General features: G+C 40.0%; 3 protein-coding genes across 4 annotated transcripts; 2 read left to right on the plus strand and 1 right to left on the minus strand.

The window, feature by feature from the left end:
- The first annotated feature begins 4,927 nt into the window (after window positions 1-4,927).
- On the plus strand, window positions 4,928-10,731 carry LOC103970214 (auxin-responsive protein IAA12). Of its 2 annotated transcripts, none has more exons than XM_009383894.3 (5): window positions 4,928-5,464; window positions 7,852-8,189; window positions 8,356-8,461; window positions 8,789-8,850; window positions 9,172-9,559. In XM_009383894.3, the coding sequence occupies exons 1-5, from the start codon at window positions 5,079-5,081 to the stop codon at window positions 9,210-9,212; spliced, it is 933 nt and encodes a 310-aa protein (XP_009382169.2). In that variant the 5' UTR covers window positions 4,928-5,078; the 3' UTR covers window positions 9,213-9,559. The 2 variants fall into 2 exon arrangements, with proteins under 2 accessions (XP_009382169.2, XP_009382168.2); XM_009383893.3 differs by lacking the exon at window positions 9,172-9,559 and adding an exon at window positions 10,318-10,731 and having other exon boundaries at window positions 4,929-5,464.
- Window positions 10,732-15,124: 4,393 nt separating this feature from the next.
- On the plus strand, window positions 15,125-17,054 carry LOC135627186 (probable indole-3-pyruvate monooxygenase YUCCA9). Its single transcript, XM_065133183.1, has 3 exons — window positions 15,125-15,934; window positions 16,028-16,399; window positions 16,674-17,054. The coding sequence occupies exons 1-3, from the start codon at window positions 15,263-15,265 to the stop codon at window positions 16,896-16,898; spliced, it is 1,269 nt and encodes a 422-aa protein (XP_064989255.1). The 5' UTR covers window positions 15,125-15,262; the 3' UTR covers window positions 16,899-17,054.
- A 777-nt stretch (window positions 17,055-17,831) lies between these two features.
- Window positions 17,832-18,683, minus strand: LOC103970843 (putative ripening-related protein 1). The gene has a single exon (XM_009384771.3). The coding sequence runs from the start codon at window positions 18,665-18,667 to the stop codon at window positions 18,119-18,121; it is 549 nt and encodes a 182-aa protein (XP_009383046.2). The 5' UTR covers window positions 18,668-18,683; the 3' UTR covers window positions 17,832-18,118.
- Window positions 18,684-20,557: the final 1,874 nt, after the last annotated feature.

Here is a 20,557-nt window from a genome sequence, read left to right on the forward strand (position 1 = left end):
TGCTCTTGCTATCCTAGCTACTTGAGGGTGTAGGAGTTTTGCTGAAGTTGGATTGGAATTGGTCCTGCTCTTGCTATCCTAGCTACAGCTAAGGCTGCTAATCTTCAGCTTGGTGACACTGACTGATCTCTTAGAAATAATTGAGGTAATAATGCAGAAGCTACTATAGCATTGAAATTTATTGTAAAGAACAAAAGGCAAAACCTTTATTCCTTTTCTTCTTTCTTTCTAGGTTTTCTCTTTTCAATATGTGTATCGTTGCAGAAAGCTGAAGTTGAACCACACGTACCTACAAATGTAAGTCTATTTCATTTGTGATATATATTTTAAAGAATTTTAAGGTCAAATTTCCGAGAACAACCTTTTCCTTGGTACGTCCCCGTTTTCAGAAATCTTTTAGTTGTTTTTTTCTTCTTCTAAGACATGGAAAACCCTAACCATATACGTCTTTCTTCTCATTTTTCATATGGATCAGTCAACCAATACAATTATAATATTTTTTATAATATATTATATTTTTTAATAATATAAGAAATTAATGTAATATAGTACAAAAATAGTGTAATATAGTATTTTTGTAATATGTTATAATATTTTCTTGATATTACTTAAAAAATTATAATGTAGCATAAAAATACTATAATATATATATATATATATATATATATATATATATATATATATTTATATTACTACAAATATTAGAACCAGATCAATCCATTAAAAAAAAGAAAAAAATAGAGAGAGAAAAGGAGTTGGTGATTCACAGTCAAATGAAAGTTTTTATGTATTAAGTAAAAGGGACATTATTAGAAAATTTTAGAAATGATGATACTTTTGGAGAAAAAAATAAAAAAATTTAAAAAATCTGCTCAAATTTTAATAGTTGCTGATAAGTGGTAAATGACATGGTCAGTATGTTCATCCAAATTTTAATAGTTATTAATAAATGATAAATAACATGGTCCACACATTCATTGTTCGTTCAAGGCCGCATCGACCACACATGATTGACAGATCGTAGATGGTTTAGGCAACGCATAACTATACGTGATCGATAGGTGGTAGATGGCTCGGATAGTACACATGTACCATGTGACTACGAAAATTTCGTAAGACCTTCTAGGCTAAATCATGATGACTTGAACAGGTTGAGTAGCACCATGTCAAATGCCCCTATGTTGAACCCGCCTATCCCAATCCTCTCGGGACTAACTCAACCTAGACCATTAATCAAACCTGCTCCTCGTACTTTTCAATTACTTCCTTTAGTCTTCCGTCAACTATTTTAGGATTCGACCCCAACCCACCACCACTTGCTTAGAATCCAATTTTATTTCATTAACTAAGATCATGACAACACTTGCTGAAACTTTTCACAATCTAATCTAACCCCAGCAGGTCCAATTTTTGACTAGAATATTCTAGATCGTGGCTCCTATCTCCCATAACTTATCTAAATGGCACAATAGTTGTCACACCTAGCACCACTTCCTTCCATATTTCCCTTTTCCAATTTCACAATTTGGTCTAGCTCCCAACTTGATAGCAAAATCATGTCCTCCCCTCGTTGATCTGCCTTAGAGAATAACTCCCTTTAAAATCTCATAAGCCACTCAACGACCCTCCTTAGGAACCACAGGGACAAAAGGAACTGATTTCTCGATCAGTTGAACTCTCGTTGGATGTTTGAGTCTAGCACTATGAGATGGACCAGTAGTTGGAAGACATTAAGAAAGAGATTCATATAAGGAAAGCAGCTAGAAGCCGAGCCCTACTTAAGGTCTTCCATCGTTAGACGTATTATAGAGAAATCAATCCAATGGGAGCTCCAAATGTTAACATTGGAATTATATAAAAGAAATTCTAATCTTATTTTACGTATAGTTTCATTCACTTCACAAATGACATTGTTCGGGATGACGAACTCTCTTACGTGTTATCTTTTCATGATAACTTTTAGGGATAACAAGAGAATGGTTCTCTAAGCTACTTCCAAAACCAATCTCCTCATTTGGGTAGCTTGCCAAGGAGTTCAAGCTCAACTTTATTAGTTACAAACTGCTAAAAAAGCCTACAACCTCCCTTTTGATAATACATCAACAAATTCTCTAGTAAGCTATATAAAATGTTTCAATGATGAAGGTTAAAACAATTTGATGATAAAGTTTGATTGTTGACCCAAACTCATACATCCTAACTAACGTATATATCGGTGAGCTCCAATCATATAAGTTTTACTACTTGGCCATCACACGACCTCCGGCCATATTCTTAGAGTTGTTATAACAAGCAAATCGTTATATCATGACTGAATCTATTATTATGAAAAAGAGAATCTTAAAACCTGGAAAGACAATGAAAGAGGAAAGAGCCCCTTGGTCTAACATTCTAGAATGATCATATAACAATAGACTTAAAAAAGATCAAATTCCCCCTTATCAAGAATTTATCCTATTAAATACCTTCAATATTGAGGTATTTATGCAGATAAGGGAAAAGGGTCTCTTCTATATACCTCATTTGCTATGAGCTCTATGTACAAAATAAAATTAATTAAAATTAATTATTTTTACCAAGTTCATGGGCACGGAGGATTGCTATGACCTCAAGCAACAAATCGAAAAGCTTAATTAAACTGGGCACCTCCGCCACTATCTCCACAAGATTCGAGAATCTTCTTTGAGGCCTTAAGGGCCGATCAAGTGATAAGTTGATGTGCTTTTTGGGAGGCCTACATTAAGAAAAACTAATACATCGAGTGATAAGTTGATGTACTTATTGATGGTGCACAATCATAAGATCGAATGCACATGTCGATGACACCCTTGTCGAATGCCAATCATCTCCCTTTCAGTACCCATAGTAGCAGCAAAGTTGCTTCTTAGTTCAATAGCATGGCAAATGACATGGTTGCCCGAGGCCATGTTGACCACATGTGGTCAATAAGTGACAGATGGTTTGGGTGGCATGCTAACATCACATGACTACACATGGCCGACACACCGACCTCTCAAGGCTACAACGATCACACATGGTCGATATGTGACAGATCGTCTAGGTAACATGCTAACACCACATGGCTACACATGCTAAACACACTGAGTGCTTGAGGCCATGATGACCACATATGGCAAACGTCATATGTTTTCAACATGAATTGAGCCAACACACTAATTTGATTCGACTTGAGAATGATGCACAATCACCCCAAGATTATTGATGATATTGAGAGTAACAATTTTCAGAGCCACCTATAAAAAGAGCTCCTCACGTGCATTCCTCGTGTACACAGAAAAAAAAAATCTCTTCAAGAAAGCTATCCGACTAGTCCAAATATTTGGAACCTAAAACTAACTTGACTATTAGATGGATAGTTATTGAAAATATACTTGGCTTAGTTTTGTAGGTCTAACTCTTCCAATTAATGATTATGACATAGACTAATATAAAAAAAGGATCTTAGACCCAAATTTATTTTCAGCTCGAATAATCAAAATCAATAGTAACAATTATCAATTTCCCTGAAAACTTAAGTTGATGGATGAGATGAGATTATATTGTTTATATTTTAGGACACCCCCTCGAACGGGGGCTGGCTGGTTGAATGGCTCAAATCTAATATATGTGATTTGAATTTAATAGGTAAAAGAGTGGCTTACATTATCAAATCTCCCACTCTAGTATCATGTTAAAGCTATTAAATAGTCACATATATTAAGTGTTCTGTGAGTCGCATATAGAAAAAAGCATTTCAGCCATCCTTGCAAAGAAAGATATCGATTTACATAGCGATCGATATAAATCTCGAGTAGACTAAGATATTTTGGTCAAATTATGCTGCTTGTCTCTAGATTGGCATCCAAATCATCGTTAGCTGTGAAACGCGGTTTTGATTGGATCATCTACTCTACCCCTTCCACCACCAAATATAATTTCAAACATTGCAAAACCCTCGACAAATTCGTGACATTGATCGGAGCCATTTTTCCTGCCATCAAATCACCTTCTAGTCTACCAAGTTAAGGCAACACGAGTCCAATCACTCGGCATATAAGATCGTGACAACACACCGGAGACGTAAGCTAATTGGTATCTCGAGGTTTTTCTTCCACGGTGTGTTCACCCATGTATCATCATCCTTTTAATTAAAGGTCCGGAACAGTGTGTTTGTCAGCACAGACAAAAAAAAAAAGTCAAATAAATCGGATAAAAAAAACATTTTTACATCTAAAACGTCCGTAATATTTCATAATCACGATAAATTTTAGTGTCAATTTATAGCTACAACAACAATCAAATAGTTATTTGCTAACCAAAGAGTTTTTTAAATGAATTATTAAATAAATAATAAATAAAATTGATATTTTCTTTAAACCGAATCGAAAACGGATTTAATTTGCTTTCAATGCACGTCAGTCCCCCGACACCGTCGTTGCAGCTGTCTCCTTCCTCCCCGACACCATTAATGCCGGTCTCTTCCACCCTCTCGCTTTTTCCGTTCGTCCTCCTCCCATTTTCAAAACCTTCCCCTCCAAATTATTAACCACCCCCGTCCCCACGACGTCAACCAGCGAGCGCTCGCGTTCGCTCGTCCCTGCGCGGGCGCGCCATCCGCCTCACCCCCCGGCGCTCCGACGGCCGATCCCAGCGCGCGCATGCGACGCCTCGTACGAGGCGTGTAGGCCGGCCGTGGGCCCCGCGGGGCTTGAGCAAACTTCGCGTCTGCGGTCACCGCCGTCGGGGCCCACCCCTGTCGGCCGTTCCTCAGCGGTCCTTTTTTTCTAAGCTCTCTGGGGCCCCACCTCGGTGCCCTCGGCCTAAAGATGCCCACCGTTGGATTACTCACGACGCGGAAACCAACGGCCGATGTCACACGTTCGCATGCGGGGAGCTTCGGTTAGCTATAACTACGGGCCACGACAAAACAGAAAAGGCCCAAAACCAAATCGGAAGGAAGCCCTCGTCTTCCTTCCTCCGTAACTCCATTCCTCTCCTCGATAACTCCTCCACCAAAACCCAACAGCTTCTTCCTGACGGCGTTACTCTCGGAGCGCCTCGTCGAGGAATCGACCGATATGGTTTTCGGCGGAGGCGCCGCCGGGGATTACTCATCGGGGTCGATGGCGACGCCGGAGGCGGCGGTGGCGGAGGAGGACTACGTGGGGATATCCGAGGTAAGCTCCTCTTCTTACCCCGGTTCGGCGGGCGTTGGAGGTGGAATGGACGAGGAGGAGGAACTGGAACTCGGTCTGAGCCTGGGGACAAAGAAGGCCATCGGCGGCGGCGCAACGCCGTGGGCCGATTACTGCCGAATATTGACGGCGGAAGACTTGCCGTCGATGGGGTCGCGTGCTTCGCCCTTATCTTCTTCGTCGTCTGTTTCATCCTCGTCCTCACCTATCGCGGGCGGGGAGAGGTGCAACGGCCGTGTGGCTAAGAAGACCTCCAGTAACCCACCGAGGTGTGCGTTTCCTTTTCTTCTCCACGGCTAATGGATTTCTTCAGGTGTTTAAGAATTAGAAATCCTCTTTCTTTTATTGCTTTGGTATCCTTAGCTTTGGGCTTTCCTTTATTGCTCCCACTGTTTACTATGATTTTCCCCTGATATATGTGTTTGGTAAAACAATCATGTATTACAAATGTGTAGTTCAGTGGTGATTAGGCTGCTTTATTTAAAATCTATGGGTTCGGTCTCAGCACACCAACTGCGTTCGTGTATGTAAAGAAAATAATAGGGCATCGTAAATCAGTGTTGTATGAGATCATTTTGTTTTTGTTTTTTCTCATTAGTGTCAACCTATTATCATCTGGTATTTTGCTGAGTATTGGTCAGTTTTTTTGCCAAGTATGTTAACTAGCTCAATTTGCATTGGGTTGACTTCTTCCTATATGCTATTGGGAGTCCGTTCTTGGCTCATTGCAGGAATAACTTGCATGAGCTAGTGAATTTTATTATCTTATAGAACTTTGTTGTCTTTGTAAAGTGAAATGGATCAAGGTCAAGCTTTCAACTTTTGTGAATTTGTCTTCATATTTTTTTTCTAGTTTGGGTATTAATTTTCTATGCAGATATTATTAGAGAAATCTGTTATGCCAATTATCCTGTGTGCTAGCATTAACCTTTTATCCATGTATGTCGTGTAGACTCCAAATATGTAATACTTTTTGAGGATAAAATTAATGCAAGAATGTGCAAAATTAGTGGAGGGATCTTGGTTTTGCAGGAGGATGCACATGGAGAGAGAGTAAATAATTGCATGGATTTGTAAAGTCACCTGCATTAAGTGGCAAAAAACTAAAATTCACTTCAACTAATTTTTTCACCACCCCCCTTCATGAAATAGGGTACATTAGAGAAACATTTCTGGTGAAGGTTCACAACACCAGCAGATTCTTTTCTATGGCTCAGATTATGATGTCAACAGTCAGGATATAATGTAGAAACCCTTTTATCCTAGCCATTTAGTTTCTTAGCTTCCATAAATTTACTCCTTCAGGCCCTTGCTCTACATTGAATGTGAGCTGTAAGCACACCATTATGTAATTCTTTAGTTCTTTTATGGAGTAGTTGAAACCATAATATCCTCTACAAAAGTACCTAATGGTAGATGAGTGAGATGAATCCATTGAGGCCAGAGGAAAATGATCAGGATTCATTAAAAGTTGTTGATTGGTCATGCATTAGAGTAGCAGTCACTAGATGGAAATGGAAACTCCAACAACTGTTCTGTCCTCAATGCCCCCTATATCCAGAAATTGATCACTTAAATGATCTTTGACGGTCATATGGGTACCAAAAGTATGTATGAGATGGATGTTTATTGTCCCAACCATTTTTGTTAGCCCAATACCAGTGAAGAAAAACATAATGGAAATTCGAAGTATGAACGAGATGGATGTTTATTATCCCAACCATTTTCATTAGCCCAATACCAGTGAGGAAAAGGATAATGGAAATTAGTAAAAGAATAGCACATTTTATTTCCTGTTCAAGGCCATATCTCCAGAGTTAGTGTTGCTTTTGCTCCTGGATGTTGAGAATTCTTGGGTAACAGTTATAGTCACAAAGAATATTTTATAACATGCTCTAAACGGAGATAATCAAGGACCATATGCAAAGTTACAGCAGCGTCATTGCTAGATAGATGTGTGGATATGCAGCAGCAAGAAATACACGTCAGTTGAGTTTATTACAAGGGTTGCTTTAAGATATTACCAACCAGTTTAAAGTGAAACTTTAGCAGCTCTCAATATTGGACATGATTAAGGATAGATAAGTTTGACATAAATTCAAGAAGGAAATTAAGAAGCTGATTAACCATCCATTGACTAGAGGTTTCAATAAACATGAGAGGCACCGTGTTTTGTGCTCTTTTCCTTATTCTGTTGCCCTTTCTTTACTCCATCATCAATAGGTGTGAGCTAGAGAGGTTGCTTCAGGGTCAAGAATATAAAAGGAATCTGCTCTATGCACCAAAAGCACAAATCTGGTTCTGTTTGTCTTTTTGGTTTATGGGCATCAAGCTATCAAATGGGAACTACTCATGTTTATTCTTCCTAGACACTATGGTAAAGCTGTGGAGTCCCTTGGTTAGGTGTGTCAGAAACAATGGGATAAAAGAGCGGTTAAATTTACTAGAGAACACATTTGGTGACTTTGCCAAAAAGAAGTTTCTCGTTCTAGTTATCCCATGAAGATGGATCTTCCTATTGGCATTCTCTTGTACTTGTCACTTTTGCGCTTGATCAAATCAAAGAGAGCATCGAGTATTGACATCATGTACTTTCTCTTTTCATTAACTTGTCGGAACAGCATATAATTCATGTTTCCAAATTTTCATTTGGCAGTCAAATGGTGGTAGGATGGCCACCGATAAGAGCATACAGGATGAACAGTTTAGTCAACCAATCCAAAGAAAACACATCCGCGCATGCTACCATCACGTCAGCCCACAAGAAGGCATCTCAAAACATCAAGAACAACAAAACTGGGGAGAGAATTTGCTGCAAGGAAATTGAAAAGAAAGGAAGATCCTCTGTGAATTCCCTCTTTGTTAAGGTGAATTTGGATGGAGATCCTATTGGGAGGAAGGTGGATCTCAGTTCCTATCCCTCCTATGAAACCCTTGCGCTAGCACTTGAGGCCATGTTCCTCAGACAAACATTAGTCCTCAGTAGCTCCATTTGTGAGTTCCTCTATATTTTTTATTCCTGTTTCTGGATGTATACTTAATTACGTATAATGTTTCTTTCAGGACATTTAGCCCATTGATCTGTACATTTTAGACCTGTGGCTTTCACTGGTGATACTTAGATAAGATGCTGCCTGATTTCTTGACTCTATTGTGATAGATGATGGCCCAAGGACCTCAAAATTGCTGGATGGCTCATCTGGATTCATAATCACATATGAAGACAGGGATGGCGACTGGATGTTAGTTGGTGATGTTCCGTGGGGGTATGTGTGCTACTTCTTTTGTTTCTCGCACTGATACTATTCCAGTGCAGGAGAAAACTTGACCATCAGCATAAAGTAGTGGAAGGTTTGCTTGTGCAAAACAATAATTTCTTGTTGGTGTCACGGTTCAGTGATGCTAATAGCCATTTTAATTGCAATTGATTTAAGTTGCATTTGATGATGGCATTTACTGTCCACTTTCTTATGCAAGAAGTCATTTGGAGGACTTGCATAAATTACTTTACAATTTGCTTTTCCTTTATCTTTCTTTTCCTGGGCCTAATCGCCTCTCTAATTATTAGGTTTTTTTTTTGTTGCTTTTAACAGAATGTTCCTTAGCACTGTCAAGAGGCTTAGAATCATGAAGACCTCTGATGCTAGTGGGCTTGGTAAGTTTCTTCAGCCAACCTATGTGGTCAATTTATCATATGCCACCTTTATACAAGGACCATGGTCCTATATATAGACCTTTGGTATGACTAGCTTTAACCAACCTATTCCTAAACCCTTTGCTCATATGAGCAAACAAAATATTCATCAGAAATGTTGAAAGTGTATCATATTTTTTGTTGCTTTAGACCATTCGGTGGGGCTAAGTTTCTAATGAGTCTGTTGGGTAATAATGCTGTAGATCAAAATTATTGCTAATGGCTTTAGTTCATAGTTTTTCTTCGGTATTCATTTTATTGTGGTTTGGTTACTTTCTACAGCACCAAGATTCCATTCCTGGCCCAATATTGGTCCTTGCTAGGTTCCCATCCTAGCATCAAGGCAAGGCTTTTGGGATTTTTTATCTTCAGCACGGACGTCTTTGTTTCTCTGGCATGTCTAGTGATTGGTTAGACATTAAAGCAAGGTGCATGACAATTGTAGAGAGAAGAGCTCCAAAATAGAAGGCAAAAATATATCTGATACCTGTTTAGGGTCAAATGTTGATATGATTGATCATATCAACAAATTTTCATACTGCCTTTTCTTGTCATTTTGGACTCTAAACACTGTTTTTGGGGGGTTTTTATTGTTCACTAAACTACATAATGTTTCATATCTGGTTGAATGCTCGTTTGAACATTGTATATATCGATTTCCTTGCGGTCACCCCATTTGATCTTGGACTTAATTGTTTTTCCTTTTCACCTTTGTCTTAGTTTTTCTCCATATTCAAGTTTACTATTCTGTGAGGCGCTTTGGGTAGATAGTGTGTTGTTTATTGGACTTAAAAGCTCAAATCCTTGTTCTTAAGGATTTTAAACTCCATTTATGGTGTCTGTTTTAATTAATGGCAGAAAATTAAGAGGTGATTTAATCTACCTTGTATGACTATTCTTTCATCAAGTTTGAACTGTTATTTAATTGATTTGATGATCGAGATTATATTAAAAAAATAAATTTTTTTACTATATTAAATTGTGTTCATGATGCTCATATGTGGATTCAAACTTGAGGTTACAATGTATAGATTATATTGCATGACTGGTTGTTAGTATGCTTAATAGTTTTTTGTTTTCTTAATTTTATAAATTTTCATATAAAATGTATTGTTTTTTATATTTAATATTAATATATAAAATTTCAAGTCCCAGCATATTCCTTGAACTTGAGCACTGAAATAATTCCAGTTATTTGTATAAAAATTCTTGCAAAAAATGATGGTTATATCGGGACGAATGCTTTTATTCCAAGTATTTGAGGGATAAATTCGACCTATAGCTGCTTTATAAAATTAATTAAATACTTGCTGTTTTAAATTCGCCTTGATGAACATAATGTAGAACTCATTTTCTGTATGTTTAAAATTAAGTAAATGCCTTTTAGAAACTATAATTCAATTTTTTGCTGGCTCTGTTCTTCTTCAGGCAAATGGGTCTGCCAGAGTCATGTTCACCCATCTTGTTCTCCCGGAGTCTTTCGTATGATACCTCACTCTGAAGGGTTACTTTAACTTAGCCTCATTTTCAAATGTGAATCAAGCATTGTTTCTCTCGTATTCATCCTTAAAATGTGAATCAAGCATTAGAGAGATAGTATGGATATTTGTGTTTAAGATCTTGGGTGCTGTGATTCATGAGAAACTTAAGCGCCTGGGAAAGTATATTGACGCATCACACTTTTGCGGATTGACGTGTAGCATTGTCTTTATGCAATGTTTCATGATCGATTAGATGATTAACACTTGTAACTTTATGCAATTTTAAGCTGGTCTTCTGCCACTGTCATCCAATGGTAGATGGAACACTATAATTTATATTTATCTTATTTTTTGACTTGTATTTCTTCCATGACCAATAATGAATTTATCTTGCTTTTTATTTGTTTGTATAACGCTGACGATCAAGTGAAACACCAGCCGATGGCAGCAGTAGAGATGACGGGAATCACGTCCACTTGCAGCAGCAGCAGTTTTACTTACATGTTCTAATCTAATCTTGGGATGAAGGTAACCAAATAATTGAGTCGCTGCACTTGTCACATGCCGCGCCTACGCGGTCGATCCCCCTCACCATCTCCATGTGAGCGAGCTGATGCGTTCTACCACTTGGTAGAGAGGTCAACATAGAAGAACATGATTGAGAATGGAAAACACCTGATTCTTTCCTCTTTTCTTTTCTTTTTTAATATCAAATACATAAATTAGTGCAACTCCGCAGCCCAAAACAAGAGGAAAGATTTGCTAGAGGATTAAACAATTATGCACCACTGTTGAGCTTAATACATTCTTTTCTGCATTGCCAATAATAATGAGTCTGCCAAACACCTCCAAAATATCTTAGAGATCTCGGTACTTCCATAGGCAAGATGTGCAATATCCAACTTGATTCACTTCAAGCTTCAATGTTACACACAGGGAGTTCTCTTGTGTTCACTACAATTAAACTTAGACCAAGAATTCTCAAAAAAACGTTCTTCTTTATGAATATTTACGAGGAGATATATTTTTTTCTTCATATTTTCCTATTTATTCTAATTCTTCAAATACCCCTGATAAAATAGTTGGAGCAATACTAGTCGATATGATGAATCGATCCAAACGCGCATGTATAAGATTCACACTATCTGTCATAATATTTTTGACATCTCCGTCAAAACACTATGAATCTATTTAAAATTGAGATAAATTAATAAAAATCAGCTCAATATAAAAAAAATAATAATTTTATGTCAGTTATAGTATCTTTAAATAGGCTTACATTGTTTTAAAATCATCTTACTTATGGACATATTCACAAAAAAAGAATGAGAATTATTATTATGACTCATCAAGTATTTTTTGAAAAATAGGAAAACAATATCGATTGAAAATTCTAAAAAATAGACACCTCTTGTGAGACAAAAAAAAATCTAAAAAGAGGATCTTTCTCACAAATTCGTCTATGAAACTTACTACGGACCTCAAAGCATCACAAGTACATACATTCCGTGAAATGACGTTACTTGTGCAGATATGTTCAGATGGATCGAAACCCTTTACGTGTCCATCCTCCAAACCGTGCAAGCATCTGAAGACATGTTCTCAATCACCAAAGAGTTGCATCACCCAACTCACCTTCAGAGTTCTCTAATAGTTGCTTTGCGGTACCATGTACATGGTGTAGAAGGAAGTCTGCCCTGAGCATGTGCCACTGATGCGTGGAGCAAGATGATCCACAAGGAAGATGAAGCTAATCAAATAACAAAAGGCCACAGAGAAATTGATGCAAGCATTCTGATGTGCTACACTCTATCCCCGCCATATTACTTACCTGCCATGTGATGCACCTCAAGGGCACAAATCCCACGGAGATGCAAACCTCTATTAGATAGAGGAGCTTTGACGAAGAAGACATTCCTGGATGTGGATTCCAATGGTAGTTAAATGCAGTTAGCTACCGACCAAAGGAGAACATGAAGTAAGTCGAGCGTAAGAGATGAGGTCACCCACATTGCTGTGCATATGTTAGATGGATTTAGGACGAGTCTTATGAGAAGGGAGTATGAATCCATATTTTTCCTTGTCCCCATTTGTTGAAGCAGCTGTTGCCACCAGATGATTTGATTCTCCTGTGACCGGATGCCATGTGCCAAAAACTTGGATTCTGGTTTGACCGAGCACCTGATGTTTGACTATAATTTCCATTATATTAAGTGAATGATGCGCCATTCTTATCGGAAACCAACATGGATCACTTGCATGAAGAAGAAGACGAAGTCTATTGACTACAAAAGAGTTACATGCAATTGTCTAATCTTCCCAGTGCAAAAAAACACCATGAGTTAAGTTAAACATTAAACCGACTCACAACGAATCAATATCACTAATCCTTCTGATTAAGGATTTGTTATGTCAATGGAATACTTATATTGAGGTATGGCAACCTTTCTAATTAGGTTTCTCGACGGCGTTCTTGTATAAAGTTAATGGAGCATGATTAGAGACTATGTAGTATTGACTCAACCATCATCTATTGCTAATTATTTGTTCTCACATGGAGCCATCAAACATCACAAATCCATACAAAAATGAAGGAGAATATAGAGAACTCAATGAGTTAGACATAACCTAACCTCTCATAAAGATCCTGTGGGTCCCTTCTAATCATCAATCAGAATCGAGAACTATATTTTATATGCCTCATGTTAGTTCATGGCCATTATTAGGGTCCACACTCCTCAATGTATATGGAACTAGGCTTTTATGAAGAGGAAGAACCTCTGTTTAAGTAAAACTACAAAGCTCAAAATTTTCCTTTGAGATTGGATCTTATTTCCCCCGCTAGAAATGTTAACAAGCAACATCCCCTCCTTCCACCTTTTGAACTGCTCTTCCTAAAAGCCTGCATCATATCCATTGGAAGCCACAAAGAAGCTGTCATCCTTCATCCCATGATTTCTGGTTAGGAGCTTTTCGTGAATGAATATAACAATGGTTTAGTTTAATGTGTAAAAATGTGATTTACGAGTGCACAAGTAAGCCTCAATCAAAGCATAAGGAGACGTGGCCATGGCAGTCTCCCTCCATTTGTCTGAGGCAACAACTGCTGCTTCTACTCACTTCAAGGCCTATGGAATAAGAGCTCGAGGAAGGACTGCACGTTCTACCTCTCCTTGTGACATGAAAAGGAGAGTCTTTTCTCAGCAAACCGAGGTTTCATGCATGCACATGCCTCACCACACACACACACTCTCTCTCTCTCTCTCTAAGATCAAGAATCCTTAGTTCATCTTCAAGCTGAGCACCACACAAGCATCACAGGTTGCTTCCTGATTAGCGAAATTAAGATCACATTGATCAAAGATGGCGGAAAGTGAGCTGCACAAGATTAGAACATGCTCGAAGTGATTCCATGTAAAAAGAAGGCAGCACATCTTAGTCTTCTCTTCCCCGCATACAAACTCCCTCGGTAAAACGGCAGAGATGCATTGTTTGTCTCTCCTGCTTTGAAGGTTTTCCGTAGTATGATGACACCCAGTGGGTGTCTTTGACCCTGTAATCTGCAACTTGGAATCAAGGATCTTTTCTTTCTTTGAGACGGATAGGATTTGTGCATCATGAACACGTAGTCTAATGGCGCGTTGGCCAACGAGGGTATTAACGTGGTGGTGGGGAAGGCGCCGACTCCGTAAAACCACGTGGGAAGAAGGCGAGTGCCGTCTGGGTCCCCCACCCCACTCAGATTCTTTTTCCTGACGGTGGGTCCCACAAGGTAGCGGATTATTATGACTAAGGGCTCGGTAGGGAAGAGGAGGCCGTGCTCCCGTCGTTGTTCGCCACGTCATTTTCACTTCTTTTTCTTGCTATTTATTTAGTTTGATCGATAGATGAACGGACCATCGAATAGTGGATCCAAACTTTTGTATTTAATGTTGTGAAAGTAGTCAGGTTTCCATCAGCAGTGGAGGACTTTATGGAAGACTAGAAATAAAAGACGAGCAAATCCATCCATTCGTGTTATGTCGCCTTAATCATGTAGGCATCGTTCTTCCATAGGAAGAAGATAGCCATCAGGCTCCGAAAGCTCTTACGTGAGGCCTTGCGGAAACAGGGCACCGCTATTATGACAACAGTAATGATCTCAACCACTTGTTGACTATGACGAAGGAGTTTGTGGCTCTTGCGAGGAACAATTGATGGAGGAAATTTTTTCTGACAGATCTATCGATCGACATTAATGCAGCAAGATGTCAAAACGATAACCCCTATCGATCCCCATCAACCAAAAGCAGCAGCAGCAGAAAACAGTGGCTAATAGTTAAGCGACATCCATCTGAAAATGATTGATCAAACAAGTGCTTAAGATGAATCCTCCCCTGTTTTAGATTTTAACTTAGCTTTCTGTATACCAACCTACATCTTCTTGTTTGATACTATGAAACGGCGGTCTTAGCATTATCTATGGGTGGTTCCAAGCAGCCAACATATCTGACACAAACTTAGATAGATATCGCGATCAACTCCTCCCAGAAATATATCCATGGGAGACCTTGTCTTTGATGTATTTTAAAGAGTAAACTACTCTATGAACTTTAAACAAAGAGCAGAGGCGGCAAATTTATCATTCGAGGAGCTAAACTATACCTGTTTCTCTATACTGCAGGAACATGCAGCTCGGATGAGTAATGTGGTAGCACCCCCTATATAAACACCTCCCCTTCCTGTTAAGCATCATCCTCTTCAGCGCAAGTCTCTCTTCTAGTTCCCTTTCGCTATCCCAATTCTTCGCCATCTTCATTTCCTATCTTCCGAAGCCAAAATTCCTACTGGCTAAAGTCACTTGTGCTCGAACTAATCTTCTCTAGCTCTGCCCTGTTTCCTGCTACTGTACAATGTCCAGCATGGCTGATCAATTCGGGTTCTTCTCCCGGAGGTGTGTATGGGTGAACGGTCCGATCATTGTCGGAGCTGGCCCGTCCGGCCTGGCCGTGGCAGCGTGCTTGAAGGAGCACGGCGTACCGTCGGTGATCCTCGAGCGGTCCGACTGCATTGCCTCCCTCTGGCAAAAGCGTACCTACGACCGCTTGAAGCTTCACCTCCCCAAGCAGTTCTGCCAGCTGCCCAGGTTCCCCTTCCCGGAGCATTACCCCGAGTATCCTACCAAGCAGCAGTTCATCGACTACTTGGAGTCGTACGCTAAGCACTTGGAGATCAGCCCACGGTTCAACCAGTCGGTGCAGTTAGCGAGGTACGATGAAACGTGCGGCCTGTGGCGGGTGAGGACCACAGGAACAGGCACCGCGGCTGGAAGCCGGAGCCAGGAGGTGGAGTACATCGGCAGGTGGCTGGTGGTGGCCACCGGCGAGAACGCGGAGAGTGTAGTCCCCGAGCTGGACGGGCTCAGGGAGTTCGGCGGTGATGTGATGCATGTTTGTGACTACAAGTCCGGTGAGGCCTACCGCGGGAAGCGCGTGTTGGTGGTCGGCTGTGGCAACTCCGGCATGGAGGTCTCTCTCGATCTCTGCGACTACGATGCCTTACCAGCTATGGTAGTTCGCGACTCGGTGAGCAATCACTGCTTGAAAGTCATCACTCCGAACATATCTCTGCCATCAACATCGTCCTTAATGGAGTTCCTTTATGAAACTTGATTACAGGTTCACGTACTGCCGAGGGAGGTACTCGGGAAATCGACGTTCGAGTTGGCTGTCCTGCTGATGAGGTGGTTGCCGCTGTGGCTGGTGGACAAGATCCTACTAGTGTTGGCGTGGCTGGTGCTTGGAAACATAGAGACGTGTGGCCTGAGGAGACCTTCCACCGGTCCTCTGGCGCTCAAGAACACAGAGGGGAGGACCCCTGTTCTCGACACAGGGGCTCTTGGAAAGATAAGATCTGGCGACATCAAGGTTGTTCCTGGGATCAAGAGGTTCTCCCCCGGAAAAGTCGCGCTCGTCGACGGCCAGGTCCTCGACATTGACTCTGTCGTCTTGGCTACAGGTTACCGAAGCAACGTCCCTCAGTGGCTTCAGGTACCAACAAAGATTATTACACACAAGTTAGTTGATTGCCAGTAACATGAAATAGAGCTTTATATAGGTTGATTCCAGTGAAGTTGAGAGTGAAAAGAATGCTGATGAGACACTGCTGCTGTTCGCGAACTATCCAAAACCACAGCTTCTTCAGTACAAACAAGAAAATGACATCCGAGAAAGTGGTCTAGAATAGAAAGATTAAGGCTTAAACTAAAATCTCTACACAAAAGGGAAGAATGGAAGATTGACCCACGCTTGTTTGGTTTTGCAGGGATGTGAATTCTTCTCCAAAGATGGGTTTCCGAAGACTGCATTCCCGAACGGGTGGAAAGGACAGTCCGGGCTTTACGCTGTGGGTTTCACAAGGAGGGGCCTCTCTGGTGCTTCCTCAGACGCAGTGAGGACTGCCAAGGACATCGGCAGGATGTGGAAGGAGGAGCTGAAGCCCGCCAAGAGACCCGTCGCCTGCCATAGACGATGCATCTCTCAGATCTGATGAAATGTCTCCTGCTGAATTCCCTCCCTCCTTTCTTGCGTTACTCGGATTGTAGACTAGTGTAACACATATCAGCAAAACTGCACAGAACCCTCTCTCTCAATGGAACAGGAATGTGGCTGACATGACAGATACGATGAGGCTTTTCTCACTTTCATACCACAATTCTCTTTGATGTATATGAGAATGCTCCACATACCACTATCAGGATGGAAGCAAATTGGCCCCTTGTGTCTACTATTTTAGTAGGATAGGGAGTTCTATGAGCTTCCTATCAATAAGAAATCATCTAATTATTAATGCTTTTCTACTTCGAAAACACCTTTTTAAGAGGTTGATGCATCATATCAGCCATCTTTAGTGACCTTAGAAGTGTAGTAGTAATCATGGAGGGTCACCATCTATCATATGCTTGCAAGTGTCATTCAATTATTTAGGCTTTGGAGGACGGTAACCTCATCGCCAATGTCCATCACATTCTTTATGAACATTCATTCAACTATCAAATATTCGCGCGCATTGCGTATAGAGAGAATCACATCTATTGCTATTATTCTAATGAATCACCCACTAAATGAGAATCACATGCTTTTCTCCTTACAATTGTCTTCCACCAAGTGGAGATCAACTGCAAATAGGCTCACCAGAGAACCACTCGCAATGATGCACAGACTCCAGCCTGGTCGATGGCTGCTCGATACAAACGCGTTCCTTCATAGCATACATGGGTACGAGTGTTGGTGACAACTCGAAGAGCCATCGATTACTGCCCTACTCGTTAGCAGTCAACTAATCTACTGTTGCTAGAAGACACGAGTTCTCTATCATCTTACCATTCTATTAGTGTATCTTCTCTTTTCTTCCTCTTCCTAGATGTTCACTTCTCTAAACATCATGTTGAGTATTTCCATGAAAAGTTCTTGCAAACCGTAGTGAAAAGAAAGGCACTCTTGGACAGTACCGATATTAGATAGATATATATTATGATTCGGCAGAAATTTAGGAGATTTGGCCTCATCTTTTATGACTCGGCGTCTTCGAGGATACAATGCTGAAGTTGGTGCATGGAGTAACGCAGAGTATTCCATCTATTTAGGCTAGCAGTTACCGGGGACGGCTTTCTCGAGCTACATGGACTGCAGGGTGCTGGGCGTTGCCCATGGATCGAGATGTTATTGAGATAGATAGATAGATATAGCAGAGCTTGAAGCTCTCCGGGATCATGCATCTGACCAAGTAATGTCGTAGTCACCATTGTGCGACTTGTAGAAGCCCAACGCCTTCCACACTGCTCGAGACGCATCGACGATGTTGTTCCTGCAGGGAGGCTGGAAGTTGTGCTCTTCGTCGCAGCCGTTCACCGAGTCGCACTCGCCGACAACTTTGGCCAGCACAGATCTGCCATTGGCGTCGATCCTGACGGTGTTGCCACACCTGCTGCCGTCTTCGTACCAGCCGGTGGACAGCGCGACGACCATCTCGTGGTCGGAATGGTACTCACCGTCGCACTTGGAAGGAGCGGCGCTGTCGCCGCCTTCGGAGAAGTCGTAGATGGTCATGTGTGCCTTCGTGGCTGCGGTGACCGGCGGCGAGCAGCGATACTGGCGGTACTTCTTGCCGACCTTGCAGCACTCCGCGCCTTTTTCTTCGTTGCATTTGCTTGTGGTGCCGGTCAAATACCCGCTGTGGCTGCACGACTGGACATAGCTAAGAACAACAGTTGACAGTAGCAGAACGATGACTAGTGAAGGAAGCGAACCAGCAGCCATTAGAGAGGACTATGGTTTTCTTGTGATGGTAATAAGGCCTTTGTGGTAGTGTGCGTATATATATCCGCGTGTGCTATGAATTCTCGCCCCGAACGGTTGGCGGATTTGATGTGACGAAGTTGGCTACCGATCGTGACTTCAATTAAATTGATTCTGAGATAAAGCTATACGAAGGACTTGTACTTTGTCGATAGTTTTAATGTGATTCTACTTCTACGTTGTCATGACTAATATGATTGAGTGATGGTACTTTTATAGGCAATCGAACCCACTACTGAGGCATAAGTGGGACGCGACGTGAAGCCAAAGACGGGGATTGACCGTGGCATGCCATCTCTTTGTTTGCCGTTTTGGACTGAGACATGCCACATGCGCATCTCAATGTAACGATGTTGAAGAGTCACAAGGACGAGCCATAATGTCACACTATAAAAGTTATTCTACTCTAGTCTGAATCATTGTGATTCAAGTCTACAAGACTGCATGGATCAACCCTTCCCTCTGCCTCATCTCGTTCATGCTTCTCCTTCTTCACCTCATTCCCCCTCCTTCGCTACATTGTTGATGTGTTCGTGGGTGTTGTTGTTGTGTCACCAAAAAATTATTAGAGAAAGATGTCACTAATGCATCATTGAAACCTTAACAGCGTCGACCAAGTCTGACTGCTTTGGCAAGGTTGCATTGTTACAACATTTACCAACACAATCATGAAGCGCTCATGGAAAGCTTTACCACTGTATTGGCGATCATAGTTGTGTCGCGTTGATTAGAATTTGAATAATTAGTCATATGAAGCTTGATTTCAAATAAGAATCGAGTGGTTTTACAAAGGCGAACATTTGAAAACTCTTGAACTACAAAGTGTTAACAATTAAGTCACAATTGATACTCATGCAATTTTCAATGGTTGTCTAACTCAATATTATCAATTGTAAAGCAATGTTGAATCTTCAGTTTTTTTATATAACCTAATTTTGATTATAGTTTTTTATTATCTATATTGAGTATAGGAGGTGGTCTTTTTATAAATAATATATATATAAAATTTTTTGGCAAATGTGTCACGAAACATTAACATTGGAAACTATTGTTAATTTTGAATATGAAGTTATCAATGTGCAATCGATCTTATAATCCTTATTATAATTATGCTTTAGTTGAGTTCTCAAGGTAGATTTTGGTTAAGAATCATAATTTAGTTAAGGTAATACCATTGGGGTAGTATCCTACAATTTTACCACAACATATAAAATTCTATTAATTATCCTAAAATACTAAAAAATAGAAGAAAAAAAATAAATATTCCTAGTTATCTTAAAATCATGTTCTAATAGTTATATGGAAGTTTGGATAGGTTTCACATAAATTCATCGAGTTACACTCATTTTGGACTAAGTTACACTCGATCATAACATCTTTTAAAATATTCTCTAACTTTGATATTTAGCCATCATAAAGTCCTCAAAAAATAAAAATAGTACTAATTATCTTACAATCATATCCTATTAGTTTTGTGAAAGTTTTGATATTTTTTATTTTTTAACTAAGTTATACTCGTTTTTTAACTAAACCTTGTTATGAAAGTGGATTTAGTTGAGTTAAATCATGTTCTAGTTGAGTTATCTTACAATCCTACCACATCGTGCCAAATTATATTAATCATCCTAAAATACTAAAAAAAAAACAGTAACACTAATCGTCTTAAAATCTTGTCATACTAGTTATGTTGAAGTTTGGATAAGTTGGATGAAAGTTTATTGAGTTATACTCATTTTTGAACTAAGTTATGGTCGTCCAAAGATTTAACCTAAAAAATACCTAATTTTGATAATCAATCATTCTAAAATTCTAAAAAAATACTGTTAGTCATCTTAGAATAATATTATAGTA

Source organism: Musa acuminata, chromosome BXJ2-11 (assembly GCF_036884655.1).
Source record: "Musa acuminata AAA Group cultivar baxijiao chromosome BXJ2-11, Cavendish_Baxijiao_AAA, whole genome shotgun sequence".
Lineage (NCBI taxonomy): Eukaryota > Viridiplantae > Streptophyta > Magnoliopsida > Zingiberales > Musaceae > Musa > Musa acuminata.

Coding starts and splice junctions, on each gene's coding strand:
- LOC103970214 (XM_009383893.3), top strand. CDS start 5,079: ATGGTTTTCGGCGGAGGCGCCGCCGGGGATTACTCATCGGGGTCGATG. Junction 5,465..7,851: donor ACCTCCAGTAACCCACCGAG/GTGTGCGTTTCC, acceptor TTCATTTGGCAG/TCAAATGGTGGTAGGATGGC. Junction 8,851..10,317: donor CTCTGATGCTAGTGGGCTTG/GTAAGTTTCTTC, acceptor GTTCTTCTTCAG/GCAAATGGGTCTGCCAGAGT.
- LOC135627186 (XM_065133183.1), top strand. CDS start 15,263: ATGTCCAGCATGGCTGATCAATTCGGGTTCTTCTCCCGGAGGTGTGTA. Junction 15,935..16,027: donor CTATGGTAGTTCGCGACTCG/GTGAGCAATCAC, acceptor ACTTGATTACAG/GTTCACGTACTGCCGAGGGA. Junction 16,400..16,673: donor ACGTCCCTCAGTGGCTTCAG/GTACCAACAAAG, acceptor TTGGTTTTGCAG/GGATGTGAATTCTTCTCCAA.
- LOC103970843 (XM_009384771.3), bottom strand. CDS start 18,667: ATGGCTGCTGGTTCGCTTCCTTCACTAGTCATCGTTCTGCTACTGTCA.